This window comes from Schistosoma mansoni, chromosome W (assembly GCF_000237925.1).
Source record: "Schistosoma mansoni strain Puerto Rico chromosome W, complete genome".
Classification (NCBI taxonomy): Eukaryota; Metazoa; Platyhelminthes; class Trematoda; order Strigeidida; family Schistosomatidae; genus Schistosoma; species Schistosoma mansoni.
The window spans coordinates 31,849,614-31,864,237 of NC_031502.1; the positions used below are offsets into that span (position 1 = coordinate 31,849,614).

Below are 14,624 nucleotides of genomic sequence, written 5' to 3' on the forward strand. Positions count from 1 at the left end.
CTAAAGGTATTTGTGTACCAATCTTTTAAATTTATAATAAATAATTAGAGGACACCATAGCTACCTAAGTAGTTTGAAGTTGTAAACACGTTAACGTTACATAAATCAGTTTCTAAACATTTACTGATGATATGACATTGGTCTTTGTAACTTGTTGTGAACTCAGTCAAACTGTTATATGTATTATGAAATTGATTAATTTGACCGACAAATTTCGTGGTAAACCTTACTGTTTTTAATGACTTTTCTATAAAGAATAGTTTATTCCATCCACAATGGGTATTTTGATAATGACTTTATTTATTTTAGAGAACATTATTACTATCATTGAATATGTATTCTTTATAGTTATTTACTCTCCTATAACTATAGTAAACTTATTTAACGATTAATAAGAGGAAACACTTTTGAATATATATTTTACAAAATAATCCTTTTTGTTTGAATGATGGATTCTGATCAACAAAACTTCTGTCTTTAGATAGACTTAGATTGCCTGAGTTTGACTTTACTCTAACCAGAAATGAATTGTGATTGCAACTTTCATTTTGTTTCGCTATTATATTTAATACTTCCCTGTATTCCGAAAATTGTTACTCTACTGAACACTTAGCTACGTTCGATTATTACCTTAAATATTCAGTGAAATCAGTTCATTGATCTAAGAATTATTTGACACAAGGAAATTTACTATCGGTATGTTTACTATAGTTCTTATAAAACTTGTTTATTCATTGCTAATTAGCTAAAACAAAATGACTCAGTAATGCAATAAATATCAATCATTTCCTATTTGTAGTCACATAATCTACATCATATACTATCGGGTTTAGGGGACTAATAGCTAACTTAACAAGAATAAGACAATCTCTGTCTTTAAAAAAAATATAGGTTCGAATATCGCGAGGCGTGATCGTGGATGCACACCGCTGAGGAGTCCCACAATAGGACAAAACGGCCATCCAGTGCTTCCACGTTTTCCATGGTGGTCTAGCTTCTATTGACTTATGGTTTCAACTATATATAAAAAATATGGATTTCACTAACATTTAAGTAATAATACTAAACAATGATATATCATTATAAATTTTATAATTTTTATTTTCTTTTTTTGTATAGAAGCTCCATGTCCTTCAATTGACTCTATTTCAATTATTTCAAACAAATGTAATGGATATTTAACATGTACTGTTAGTCCTAATCTAGTACTTGAATCATTACATTTAATTAATTCAAGAATGTCTACTTTCATTAAACAAATGTCATGTACAAAATCTTATCTATATTTAAGATATACATGTGGTAGGTGTTGTTATGGATAAGTTTGTTTTTAATGGTTATTAATATATTTTTTTAAAATTGATCTAATTATGGTATGGATATATAAAAGATTATTTTATTTGGAACAACTTCGCATCAATTCACAAACCTGTAGTATTTTGAAGAGTAAGATCTTCAGAGAATGAAGTTGAGAGTAATTAAAAATCGAGAGAAATGGAAGATCTGGTCCTTTTTATTCTGAGGTCACATAGTATTATGTACTTTAACATTACTTAATCGAAATATAATTACGTACTCACAGATGAATAGCTTCTGTGTAATCGGTTCCTTTTCTGAATTTGAATAAAGCCGAAACAACAGCTAAGGCAAAATAATATGAAATGCTTACAACCCTATATGCAGGAACAGGTACGAAGTAATTCAAAAACATACGGGGGTGGATCAGGCAGTAAATAAATGAGGTCTGAAAACAGATAAGATATATTGTGTGATAATTAGAGAGGTTGTGGAAGCTTTACATAAGACTGTTGCAATCAGAAATTGGTATGATAGGTTACATAGCAATTGAACAGGATTTGAAGAGTTTACATAAGTTAAGAGGATTAAGTGAATGGAATCCGATGAATAAAGGGATGATTTTGATGTACATCAAATAAAAAGTATTTAAGTGAAGACCACATAACAAAATTAGACTGAAAAGTAATGATAATACTGAAAATAAAAAGAAATGAACAAATAAAGATTTACCAAGGTAAGTTGATTACATCCTTTCTCTGGATGAATGAATCAGATTTGAGTTTTTTATTGCTACTGATTCGGCAAACTGGAGAGATGCTGCATTTTTGCCTGCTAATAATTTTGAAGGATTGTAAAATGTCAATTGTATGCCCGGTATCAATTAAATGCCGAACTATTGTGCTGTTTAGAGCTGTTCTGCCTCAGTCTCAAACTCTTTGGAACGTGCTCGGAAGTGCGAACATGTCCTCTTCTCTGGGTGAGTATCTGATTATCTATCGATTAACTATGACTGGTGGGAATTAACAACTTTCGTATGATGATGGATAGCCACGGATGGAAAAGTTCGGTTGTCACGTCATACAGTGAGTCTACTAAATAAAATTATTGGCCATTGGATTCATGACTTCAAACCTGATGATAAAACTCTTGCATAAGACCTGAAGGTCTCAGTTTCAACTCCTATAGAGTTCCAAAGTAATAAGATACAACCTTTGTTTGGGTTTTAGTAACTGTTTAGCTAATAAAATCCAGAATAGAAATCATCTTCAAACCTTTTAGTTTGATCTTCCTAGACTGAAAATATATCCAAAAGTTTTGCAAGACACTAGCTTAATGCATTTTATGATTTATTTGTTTTCCAGTGCATAATTTATTGTTGGAAAATACTCTTCGTTTAGAGGATTCAAAGAATTCAATCAAACTTAGAGAAAAGCAAACTTTTAAACCAAGGAAGAGACTAAACAAGTCAAGTGGAAACGGAAGAAATAATCAAAAAATGAATGATATGAATGTTATGTTATTTAATGATAATTTAAGTTATTACTCTGGTCAAATAGATGTATCAACTTCACAACTGAATTCTGTGGAACCTAAACCAAGAAGTAGGTTTATCAGAAATAGATATAGACTTTTCTTTCAATCCGGCATGATTTCAGTTAAACTAACATGTGTATTTACAATAATCCTTTGTTTATTTTAGCTTGCTATAGAATGATGAAACATGAAAGATTGGAAGCTTTTGAACTTTAGTTATATTTGAATATAGTTTTAATAACGGTACTCATTGCTGATGATTCACATAACTAAAACAAAATAAAAGTCTTGTGAAACACTGATGTTTAATGGTTTTCTGGACGTCGTTTGTCGATGGTATAAATGTGTCTATGAAATATGAAAGGTGTTTTGATTTACTCATGTTAACTTTATTTTATACTGTTTACTTTGAACAGGAATTGGTATTTTACTTTTTTGATTCGATTCATTTCACCATAACTGTCATACCATGTTTATTAATTAAAAAAATATTTTTCATAGGATACTATAACTATTATTATTCAGATACACTAATATGCGATTTCGAAGTGCATGAATTTCGGTCTAATATTGTATTCCTCAACAGTGCACATCGAAGATCCTACTAGGTACTGAACCCAACATCTTCAGGACTTTCAGTGAGTCCATAACCCTTAGATAATTGAGTTAGGATTCATATTAATGGTATTATTCGACCATCATCTAATAACATTGGTGAGTAATTATTTAACTTCCGATATTGTTAAGTTCCACTAGTCACAGCTTATCGATATGTTTATAGGAACCACCTCTCAACAGTGGTCACCAATGAGAACATGTTTGATATAAGTATGAAAGTTTGAAGTTCGTTGAAATTCCACGGGTTTAGAAAATCCGAAAGTTCTTATCGTTGTTATGACAGATGAAAATAAATTTATTAAAATCTAGATTTCAGTTCTTTCTATTCTAAAACTTATGTTTTGACATGAGTTGTAGAACACGACGCTGGCTGGGGAATCATTTAAAGCCATGGTAAACTGAAAGATAATGTCATCTTAGTTGGATAATCTACATGAGATCCCACCCACAAAAGTAAGCTGTCTTTGCGAGAACAATAAATGTGTAAAATTGATTGTAACTTTAATGAACTATGTATATGATATACCAAAACGCTTTACTTTAATTTTAACAAAAAAATAAGTCCTGAGTAATTATCAACGAATAAAGCACAAAATGTATCCACATTGACAATAAACATCAGCTATTGTTACCCTAAAGCCAATAAACGTATTTATATTTTTTTAACAAATGTAGATATACCAAATCGATGTTAATTAATGTTGTAAAATAATCCGTGACCAGTGGCATTCATCCGTGTTTGTTGTGAGGCAGTTATTCACTGAAGATAATGAAAGATGGTCAAGCAATATCGTGGATTGATTGAAGTTAGACATTAACACCATTGGATGTCGGCTCAGTGGTCTAGAAAATAAGCGTTCACACACGAGACTGAAGGTCCTGGGTTCGAGTCCCACGTGTGGGATCGTGGGTGCGCACTGATGGGTAGTACCATGCAGGGACGAAACGGCCGCCCGTTGCTCCCAAGTTTTCAATGGTGATCTAAAATTGATCAGTTCGTGATCTCAATCTAAACTTAACAATCTCCACAACCCTATACCTATACAATAAGTCAAAAAATGTACCATGACAAAATAAGTGTCGTTTCATAAATAATTCAAATCTGATACTAACACTTGAAGAAGGATTTTATTGTGTTTTTCTAAAAACAATATGTTTTCTGCTTTTTTTCAAATTAAGGTGCAGATATTGCAATCAATGATGAAATATTAAGTGTGCTTAACGAATTATCTGTTTCTCCAAAGACAAAATCAACTCATATTTATGTTTCTGCTTTGTTACCTGCAGTACTGTGTATAATGGTCAGTTGTATATTTGCAATGGCTATTTTATGTCACAGAAAGCAATTATTCAAGAAGAAACTTAAATCTAACTACATTTCTAGAATATTGCATAATCCAACCTACTGTGATCAACATTCCACGTATAATGTTACAATTGATGATAACAATCATGAAACTGTCTGTCAATCAGACATGCAAACAAATCATTCATATTTGAGTAAATCTGTCAAGAATTGTATACCTGAATGGGAGAGTGGAAAAAATTACACTCCTTATTTACAAACACTACAACAAGTAGATTGTTCAACTGGTCATCCGACTCTGTATTGTCCTAGTTGTAACAATGAACAAAAAGATATATCACAGTTATTTCACTATCAAAATATTTCATATGGTGATAATGATATTATTAGTAATAACAATATTGTAAATCAATCAATTAAAGCTAGTCCAAATTCAAGTGATCAGATGCCTAGTACAGAAAACTCATTTCCGCTGACTAGTCCTGAAATGATAAATAAAACAGAGAATTTGTCCCCATCCTCAATTAAATGTTTATCTCATGGATTTGTCAACAATTCAATGAAGCATCATAATCCGTGTTATTCATCTCAATTTAACCATACTACTGGTTTAATTTATGGTAATTTTGCAAATTTTTCCAACAATAATATTAATGATAATAGCAAACAAATCAATCAACAAACCAATACTCTTAGACTAAATGAACAAGAGAACGATATGAAACCACAAGAACTTCATCCTTTAAATGACAGTTTAGTAAGTAATACAAAATTGTATTATTATCAAGATGATGAACTGATTCCTAATATTCATGCTAAGTTACATGTTGTTAATATTTATGAGAAAGAGAAGACCACTTCCGATTTACAACAGAAACCTGTAAATATGAGTATAAGAGATTTATCGGTTAATTCATCAGAACAAATAAATTGTAAAATTAAGCGTCGGCTAGCTCCACCATTATTTAGTTCTGGAGATGACTTATTACCAGATTATATGATGAATACAAAATCACCAGTTCATTTAAAATACGGTATAATACCTGTGGTTCGATATCCTTACGATTCAGAAGATCAATTAGAGGATTCCGATTCTGATGTATCAAAATATCCTCAAGCTAAAGATTCGTTGAATTATTCGAGAAATTACGAAAATAAACCTGACATATGTTTAACTGTAAATAAAGATAATTCGAACCAAAGGTATTCAATTCCTACTTCATCAACATTTAATATGCTAGATCCCAATAAACGTCAATTATCTCGTACTGCGTCCGATCATAAAGTTCAAAATCCGATTAGTCCTTCATTGATCAGGAGTGTAACTTCACAAATAACTAATAATTCAGCTAATTCCCGTATAAAAATATCTGAACCATTTACTAAAAATATTTGTACAATACAACCAATAAATGTTTTAAGTAATAAACATAATTTAGAGAATCATATAGAATCATCATCGATAAATATTAAAAACCGCAGTTTTATTTATGATTCAAACAAATTACCTACAGTTAATGATAATGATGATCTTTCTAACAGTATGTCCCGTTCTTTACAACCATAAATTATTGGAAACTTTGAATATATATCCTTGCAAATATGCACATACATACACACACATAATATATATTAATTATCTAATATTAAGTTCCCTTGTCATTACTTATAATGTCTAATCAACATATTAACAGTTATCATTACTTTGTTGATCAGTTGAATTTCAAAATTTATGTGGTTTCCAGATTATAGAATATATTACATATATATATATATATATGCATTGTGGAGACATGCAACTGTATATAACTTAGGGAGAAAGATAATAAAGCGAATTGACAAGCTTATACAAACTAATGATAACCATTAAATCATTTCATGACTTGTATACAATATGTGATAGGGAAAATCCATTAACTTAATAGATATATGGATCACCATATATATCCATATATATATATATATATATATATATATATATATCGGTTTTCAAACAAACGTTAAATAAATCAAAGCAGAGCTTTCTTTGTATTCTTTTCAGTTCTTTTATTTATTTCTGTACAAATCATATAAAATCTTTAACTTTTTTTCTCTGTATTTAGTTATAAATCATTTCTATACCATTTCAAGCATTTCGATTATGTATAGATTGAAAGAAAAGCAATGATATGGTAGGTAGTAAGAGAGAAATGACTTTCTTCAAAGTGTTTTTTTTTCTATTGAAATCAATCACCTACCCTGACGACAACAACAACAGCAACAACAATAATTATATACTTGTTATTTAATTTTCTTACCAAATCACATAATGTTGACGAATTTTAATCATATTTTGGGTAATATTATGATTAAAGCTAGTTGTGTTCTTCAATTTTTTTTAATTTTTAAGGTTCGTTTATTTCTTTGTTTTAATTTTATTTATTAATAAGGCAAAAACACGAATGTGATGATATTTTGTTGCTAAACAAATAGGTTTTCTTCATTTACCAGTGACTGGTGTGATTTATATATAATACTTCTGTTACACAGCTATAGAAAAAGTTGAACATGCGAGTTATAACACTTTAGAAAGCTATTTCCTAGATATTACTGTCAAGTAATTTCCAATAAATTAATCAGGTTTGTCGATATATGATTGCCTTGTAAGAAAACGCTATATCTGTGGAGAAACGTTCAATCGATAAGCTAGAATGTGCACTTTACAAATCAGTCTTTCTCATATTACAGCAGTGTAGGTAATTCTAATAAGGAATCTTGCTCACTAACGGTTGATTCTCGTAATCTAATGAAAATCAAGTGATAAACTGCTACATTCAGTACAGAATAAAAAAAGGAATGACTATCACTGTCTGGTGCTAAATAATCCTATTTCTTTAAGTTTAGTTTTGACATCTTTTCATTCATATTTTCAACTGTATTGACTATCAGGTTTTATATATTTTATAACTTGGAAGATACCAACTGAAGGCAGAAAATACACCCATAGATCAATAACGTGAATATACCTAAGCATAGCTTACACAGACAGATGGTTGGCGTTTTTTTAGCGAGTTAGTTTTCTGTGGGATGGGGTCGCTAACCCCATGCTTAACTCTTCTCCTTTGTACGGGCCTGGGACTGGCAATAGACCCCGGAGAGGCTACAGGAGAAGTTTATTATAAAACTCTGAGTAGGAATACTTTAAAAATGTTATCGCAATCAACGTTTTTAAATCAATATATTCTGTTCTTATTTACTCCATTAAATATGTTATTTAATAAACTAATCTTTAAAATTACAGTTTTGCATCCTCAGTATTTTATAGAAACACAGAAAAGGTATCTTTTTCTTGATAGATAAAATTTATGATATAGGAAAACAATCATGACAAAAATGAAACCTGAATTATCAGATCATGTCCGTGTTTCTAATATAGATGATGAATTATAACTAATTATTATAAACAGCTTTTATTGACACGGTTCATATTTTTTATTTGTTAGAAAAGTGGTTTCCTTCAGAACTGATTTTTCATAATCACTCATCTGCTACAGATAAAATGTCGAAACTACTTATGTTACGTTTTAGTAGTGTAGGCAAAAAAGCTAAATATTTTTGATGAACTACTAGAAAGGATTCAACCAACATGTTAGTAATTGTGACTGAATTTCGGATCCCCAAAACGTTGGTCGCTATTTTCACTCAGGAGCTCAGCAAATTATGTTTCAGAAGTTTGAAGCGGAAGGTATTGGATACATGCACGGATATGAACACCATCACTGGTATGCAAGAATATCCAGATGATGATTCCTAAACCAGACGAAACGTGACTAATATCGCCCATAGCTGTTGTTTCATCATCATCTGTCAAACGATTATTTTATGAAAAAACTTTTTAATCGGTCCTGACAAAATTGAAAAAGCAATCGTTTAGGTTACAGAAGGGAATGAATAGACTAACAATGAGCCCAGCTCAAAAGTGTTAACGCAAAATATTGGCTTGAAGATAGCCTTGTTAATATAAATGGTTTTACTTCTTGCCATTAACCAACTGTTGGTGAGAAATGTCTGACTTTCTTTTTGTCGGACTTATGAAAACAATAAATAATTCTGAGCTCGATTATTAGTGTTTAATTGCAAACGATGAGAATCAAATAGATATGCGCTTTTTCATTGGTTATCATAGTTATGAGATGTGAGAAATTTAAGATGAGTTTTTAATTTAACCGTTTTGGTTACGGACAAAATAATGTTTACTCTGTCATTTATTGTGAAATCATGTCGATTGAATTCCACTGTAACTTTTGAGCATGAAAGAAATCAAAAGAATAGACATAAATAGTAATCTTTCCAAAAGATGAATCTTCCAATCAAAATTAAGTGATGAAGAACAATTCTTTTTTCTAATAATATTAGACTGTTAAACATTAAACTCGAAAAATGTTAGGTATATACCTGATAATACTCAATAGTAGATAAATATCGTATTGTGGTGTATACTACTTATATCGACACAAGTAGTATATAACGCTAGTCAGAAATATATTGTCCGGCAGCAGAAGCTCAAGAAGATAGAGGAGGAGAGAACGGAAGCAGAGTGCGATTGGTATGGAAGTGAAGGAACATTGAAGTCTGAAACAACTGACTGATGTTTGCAAAAGGATCAGTCAAGTTTGAGATAATATATTAACATTTTGCAAATAAAGTATTTACTGTATAGTTCTCAGATTTCAGTAAAATGTTCTGTAATTTTGTGTTCGAATACATTCGATTGTCCACAACCATGTTCTCGTTCACAACAATATTACTCCAACAATTAAGACCGTAACTAGTCGGATTGTCATTATTTATTTCAGTTTATGAAACTAACCGTTTTTGATATTTAGATTTTAAAATATTAAAAATTCTCATCATGTACATTAGAATAACACATATATATGTGAATAACATTATAATGGACATAGATGATAATAAATGTACTTACTATTCAGTGGCTTCGATAAATATCATAAATTGCATGAGTCATTTACATATCTTTCTTCCATTTCCTTCTACATACTACTTACGTCTATCCGCATAAGTAGTGCATACCACAATACTACATTCAAGTATACCTTCTTCAGAATTTACTATAATATACAGTCATATATGAGCGTATGTACAAAAATAATGAACGCAATTCATAATTCAGTGATAACAATAAAATAGATTATAGAGCCTTGTATAATAAGTAAAAAGGACTGTAAGCAAGTCTTCTTATTTACACCATGAATTGAATAAGTAAAAAAAAACTTGGAAAATAAATGTTATTATCATTTTACTAACTACTTTGTATTAACGCGAATGACTGATTGCTTATGTACATTTCCCATGTGTGAATGAATGAATGCCTGTTAGACTTTATCTGTCTATAGTCTAATAAGGTGTAAATGAATCCACTCTATAATTCATGATTCACATTTGTTCTTATAGTCATATTCTACAAAAAAGCCTCCAGTTAGTCTTTACTTAGGACGTTTTGTCTGTTTACTTAGAGTATCTGAAATATGTAATATTAACTCATTATTATTAAGATAACCATATAAAGGAATCGGTTAAACAAATATTAGTCAAGGCCATTCATAGTTGTGACCGGAATATACAATTACAATATAAAATGATAATAAAATGTTAGGTTTACTAGCAGTCATAAGAATAATAACTTCTTGAGTAAATACTTCAGCATAGGAAGTAGGTCAAAATATGTTAAAAAAAAAGAAACGTAATGAAGTAACAATCCATCTATACTGTAGGACACATGACAAACCGGCTATATCGAGGTAATCTGTACTCAATACACAAATGGCAACAAAAACTGGTCGACATTCAGTCAAGAACTTTAATAACGTGTTCATTTAAACACTTTCTAATAATGAAATAAACATATTCAAGTTTTCTTTTTAAACATACATTAACACTTTTAATTACGTCAAACATTATGTGATTTATGCAAATAATCTTGCAGTTACTGTCATAAACTAACATGACTGGCACAAATGAATTTCAGATCTATGAAAGCATTACTTCACATGGTAGTTTTACTTTTAAAATCATATTTCCATCCGAAATTCTTTTTTCACATTACAGAATATTTACAAATGTTTCCTTTTAATATTGGACAGAATTATTCAAATGATGTATGTAATAGTGTATTTGTACTTTGACTGAAGATGAAATTCCAAATAAGCATTCCGTCATGTTTAGGACTTTTTAGCTTCACCCACATCTTAGTGTTTTTATTCATATTGAGACTCAAATCAAAAAATTGTTGCTTCAAATTTTAACTCGTTATCCACTAAGCCATAGAGTCCGGATAAAAACTAAGAAGATCCTATTACTAGCCTCAAAGGTGAAGCTATAATTTATCGACGACCTTTGAGAGACGCTAAAGAGACTTTGAGAATGTCCACCTATATACTACGGTTAAGTGAGGGTTATAAACCAGCGCGAGGAATCGGGATTAACATTTACAGTTGATAGTTAGGGTTAAGAATCAGATATAGGGTCTTCATGACGAACTGATATCAGCTATAATGCCAAAACTCTGTTTAGCCAATTGAATAAAATAATTTCGCGCCAAAATTCAAGACCTGTTATCGTACATCTGATTGGTTTGCCCATATATTATAATCTCGCCGCTTCACCTCAAATATTTCAAAATCTGTGACGTAATGGAAAAACTAAGGCATCCTATCAAAATTCATCTAAACCACCTAAGATTAAATCTTTGGATGATGTAGTGTTTATATGTAATTGCAGTGTGAACTATTTAATAATATGATTATTCAGACGATATAACAGAACATATCATAACACGAAGTAGAGAAAATCCTACCGTATTCATCAAACTTGTCTTAATTACCGATTCCTATCATATATAATTATAAAATGTCTAAGAATTAGTTTATGTCATATGTATATAATATCTAAGCTTATTACTTTCCTACGGAAAAAGTGAATTCCGTTAAGTTATAAATTACTGACCTAGAAACTATGGATTAAAAAAAAGATGTCTGGAATTTAATTTTCTATATTGTTTCTTTACAAACAACTTTCTAAATTACACATTCCCTTTTCATTGAATATACAAAAAAAGTGTTTTAATTAATGTTATAAATATAACTAAACCGACAACTAAATTCATTGTCGCTAAATCCACACACCCATTAGTCAGGCTAATCTTAATAACCTGTCTTCAGATTTCTAACAATTCAAGTGTACGATCTCTACAATGATGTATCTGTTCATTCAATGGTGATTATTCATCAATCATCATATTGGATCACTTTTCAACCCAACAATCTTATTGATTACATTTATTTTTCAATTAAGAAATATTGATACTGAAATCTTAAACGACAATTCAGCTTGCAAGAATAATATTTGAGTTCCCCTATAAACGTTTATAACAATTAAAATCTATTTAAAGTAAGAGTATTGGTACACATGAAGAGTATTTTGGAGTAACAAAAATAACAATATTAATCTATCCAAAACTATGTAAAATAAAACTTTTATAACATCAATAGGTATATTTATTAAATTGACTACTTAATAAACTTTATTTAAAGTGTAGTAATACCCAAAATTCATTATAAATTATCCATTATATTAATAATATTTAAATGTAAAACAAACTAAATGCACATTTTCATTTGCAGTTCTCAGATTGATGACTGATAGGCCCTGTGCTCGAATCCCACGGGCGGGATCGTGGATACGCACTGCTGAGGAGTCCCACAACAGGATGAATCGGCCGTTTAATGCTCCAAGGTTTTGCATGATGGTTTAGCTTCAATTGACTGATGATCTCAGCTATATAAAATTACTAAAAACTCCACAAAATCCCCTTCTGATAAATCAAAATATCATAATTATTTTTTTCGGAAGAAGGTTTTGTGGAGATTTTAGTAATTAAATAGTTGAATTTATGATTCAATTAAAGCTGAACCACCATGGAAAACCTGAGGGCACTAGGCGGCAGTTTCATCCTAGTATGCGACTTCTCAGCAGTGCGCAACCACGATCCCACCCCGTTGAATTCGAACACAGGGCCTATCAGTCACGCGCGCGTGAACGGTTAACCTCTAAACCACTAAGCCAGCATCCAACAGTGTTAATGTCTAACTTCTGATAATAATCATCATGTGCTCACTAGTGACTGACTTCAAGAAGTATTTTTTTTTACATTCAAAATAATTTATTTCTAATATATTTTACTTTATTTAAGATGAATACATTTATGAATATTAACAATATTTCATAAAAAGAAAGATGCATTTACTATTACATAATAGAAATATTCTACAGAATCGACTTAGTTTTAATGCGTTAAATTATGATTCTATTGACTATGTGTAATTCACAAGCTTCTTTATTCACATTATTATTATTTTTCTTTAAAAAAAACAAAAAAAAACATTGACCAACTATTAGATTCCATGTTGATTTCAAATGATCATTGTGTTGACTCCTTAATAACATGATTTATTTATTTGTTTATTTAATTAACGAAATAATTAAATAATTAATGAATCAGTTAATTCAAAAAACCAATATCATTTCAAAAGAAGAAAAAAAAATAAAAAATAAAATTTAGAAAAAAAAAGTAATTTTTTTTCCAATTGAAAGTTTAATAATTATTTAATTATTAGAGGGGGGGGTTTGTAGATAAATAAAGATATGAAAAATAAGAAAACAAAATAATTGTACAAAATAAGTTTAAAAAAAAGAAGAAAAAAGAAAACCAGTATTATAATATCACTACAGAAAAAAAAGTGGTAGATTTTTTCTTTTGAAATCATTATAAATATATAACTGTATTATGATGGTTTATTTCCAAGCCAAATTGCATCATCAGTTTCAATTGATTTTCCTGAATCACTACAAATCTACAATGAAAATTTAAGAAACAAAAAAAAAATAGAAAAATGACTTCATTTAACTTAAATTTTTAATTTGATAACATTGAAAATAAAGAGGGAAAAATATAGGTCAACAAGTCAATCAAATGAACATTTGATCAATACGCGTCAAGTACTTCAAATTATATATCATTCAGGATTATAAATAAATTATTATATTTGTAATATGCTAATGAATAGAAAAATTGGATTTTCTGACGTTACGTGACTCAGCATAAGCCAATTCTTCAGAGAGTAAATAAACAAATCAAAAATAATCCGAGTCCAAATAGTACAACGGAACAACACGAATATCAGGTGCGATCAATCAAAAAACAGGTCTGAATAAATCAATGTCATGTCATTTCGGTCAAGGTGATTCATAAGCGACAGTTATGTAAATTTGTTGGTGTATATGTCTGCACTATTAATGATGAAAAATGTGTGACTTTTATAATGACAAAGGATAGATTTTAATTTGTAATGTAATGGTGTGAATTGTAAATAATATCAGACTAGGTGACTAGGATAGATAGTCCAAGTAGGATGTATGGTGAGGCCTTCCTTTCTATTGAGAGCAGTAGGATTAAGCATTATACGGAACGCTTCAGCTACTCTCCTTTCTTTGTAATTGGAGAAGCCTTTTTGTAGTATTTTGATATTTTTGAAATCGATTTGATGATTGTTGAAAATGGTGTGAATTGCTATTGCCGATTTAATTTGAAGTCTATCCAGTTCTACAGGATTATCTGACATGTGAAAAGAATCGGGTCATCGAAAATTTAGATATGAAATTTGTGTACGTTTGGATTTAAACGAACTCATCAATTCATGTTAAATGCTTCCTTAGAAAACATACGTATGTTCAATCCCTTATCTTATTTGACCATATTGGACCTTCTAATTTTAAAAATAGTAAGTGCCGACTATTGTTTCTCTCTCTCTCT

The 14,624-nt window shown here is 30.0% G+C and overlaps 2 protein-coding genes across 2 annotated transcripts in view; one reads left to right on the forward strand and one right to left on the reverse strand.

Annotated features, from left to right (window-relative positions):
* Nucleotides 1-275: 275 nt before the first annotated feature.
* On the forward strand, nt 276-6,323 carry Smp_162480 (putative asparagine-rich protein; the record flags this gene model as incomplete). The annotated part of the gene is made up of 3 exons (XM_018789391.1): nt 276-279; nt 2,661-2,900; nt 4,630-6,323. The coding sequence occupies 3 exons, from the start codon at nt 276-278 to the stop codon at nt 6,321-6,323; spliced, it is 1,938 nt and encodes a 645-aa protein (XP_018654839.1).
* A 7,273-nt stretch (nt 6,324-13,596) lies between these two features.
* Nucleotides 13,597-14,624, reverse strand: part of Smp_074710 (hypothetical protein) — a gene marked incomplete at both ends in the record, with an annotated part of 43,362 nt that continues 42,334 nt past the window's right edge. Inside the window, one exon of the mRNA XM_018789392.1 lies at nt 13,597-13,665. Coding sequence (XP_018654840.1) covers nt 13,597-13,665 — 69 coding nt within the window. The remainder of the gene's footprint in view (nt 13,666-14,624) is intronic.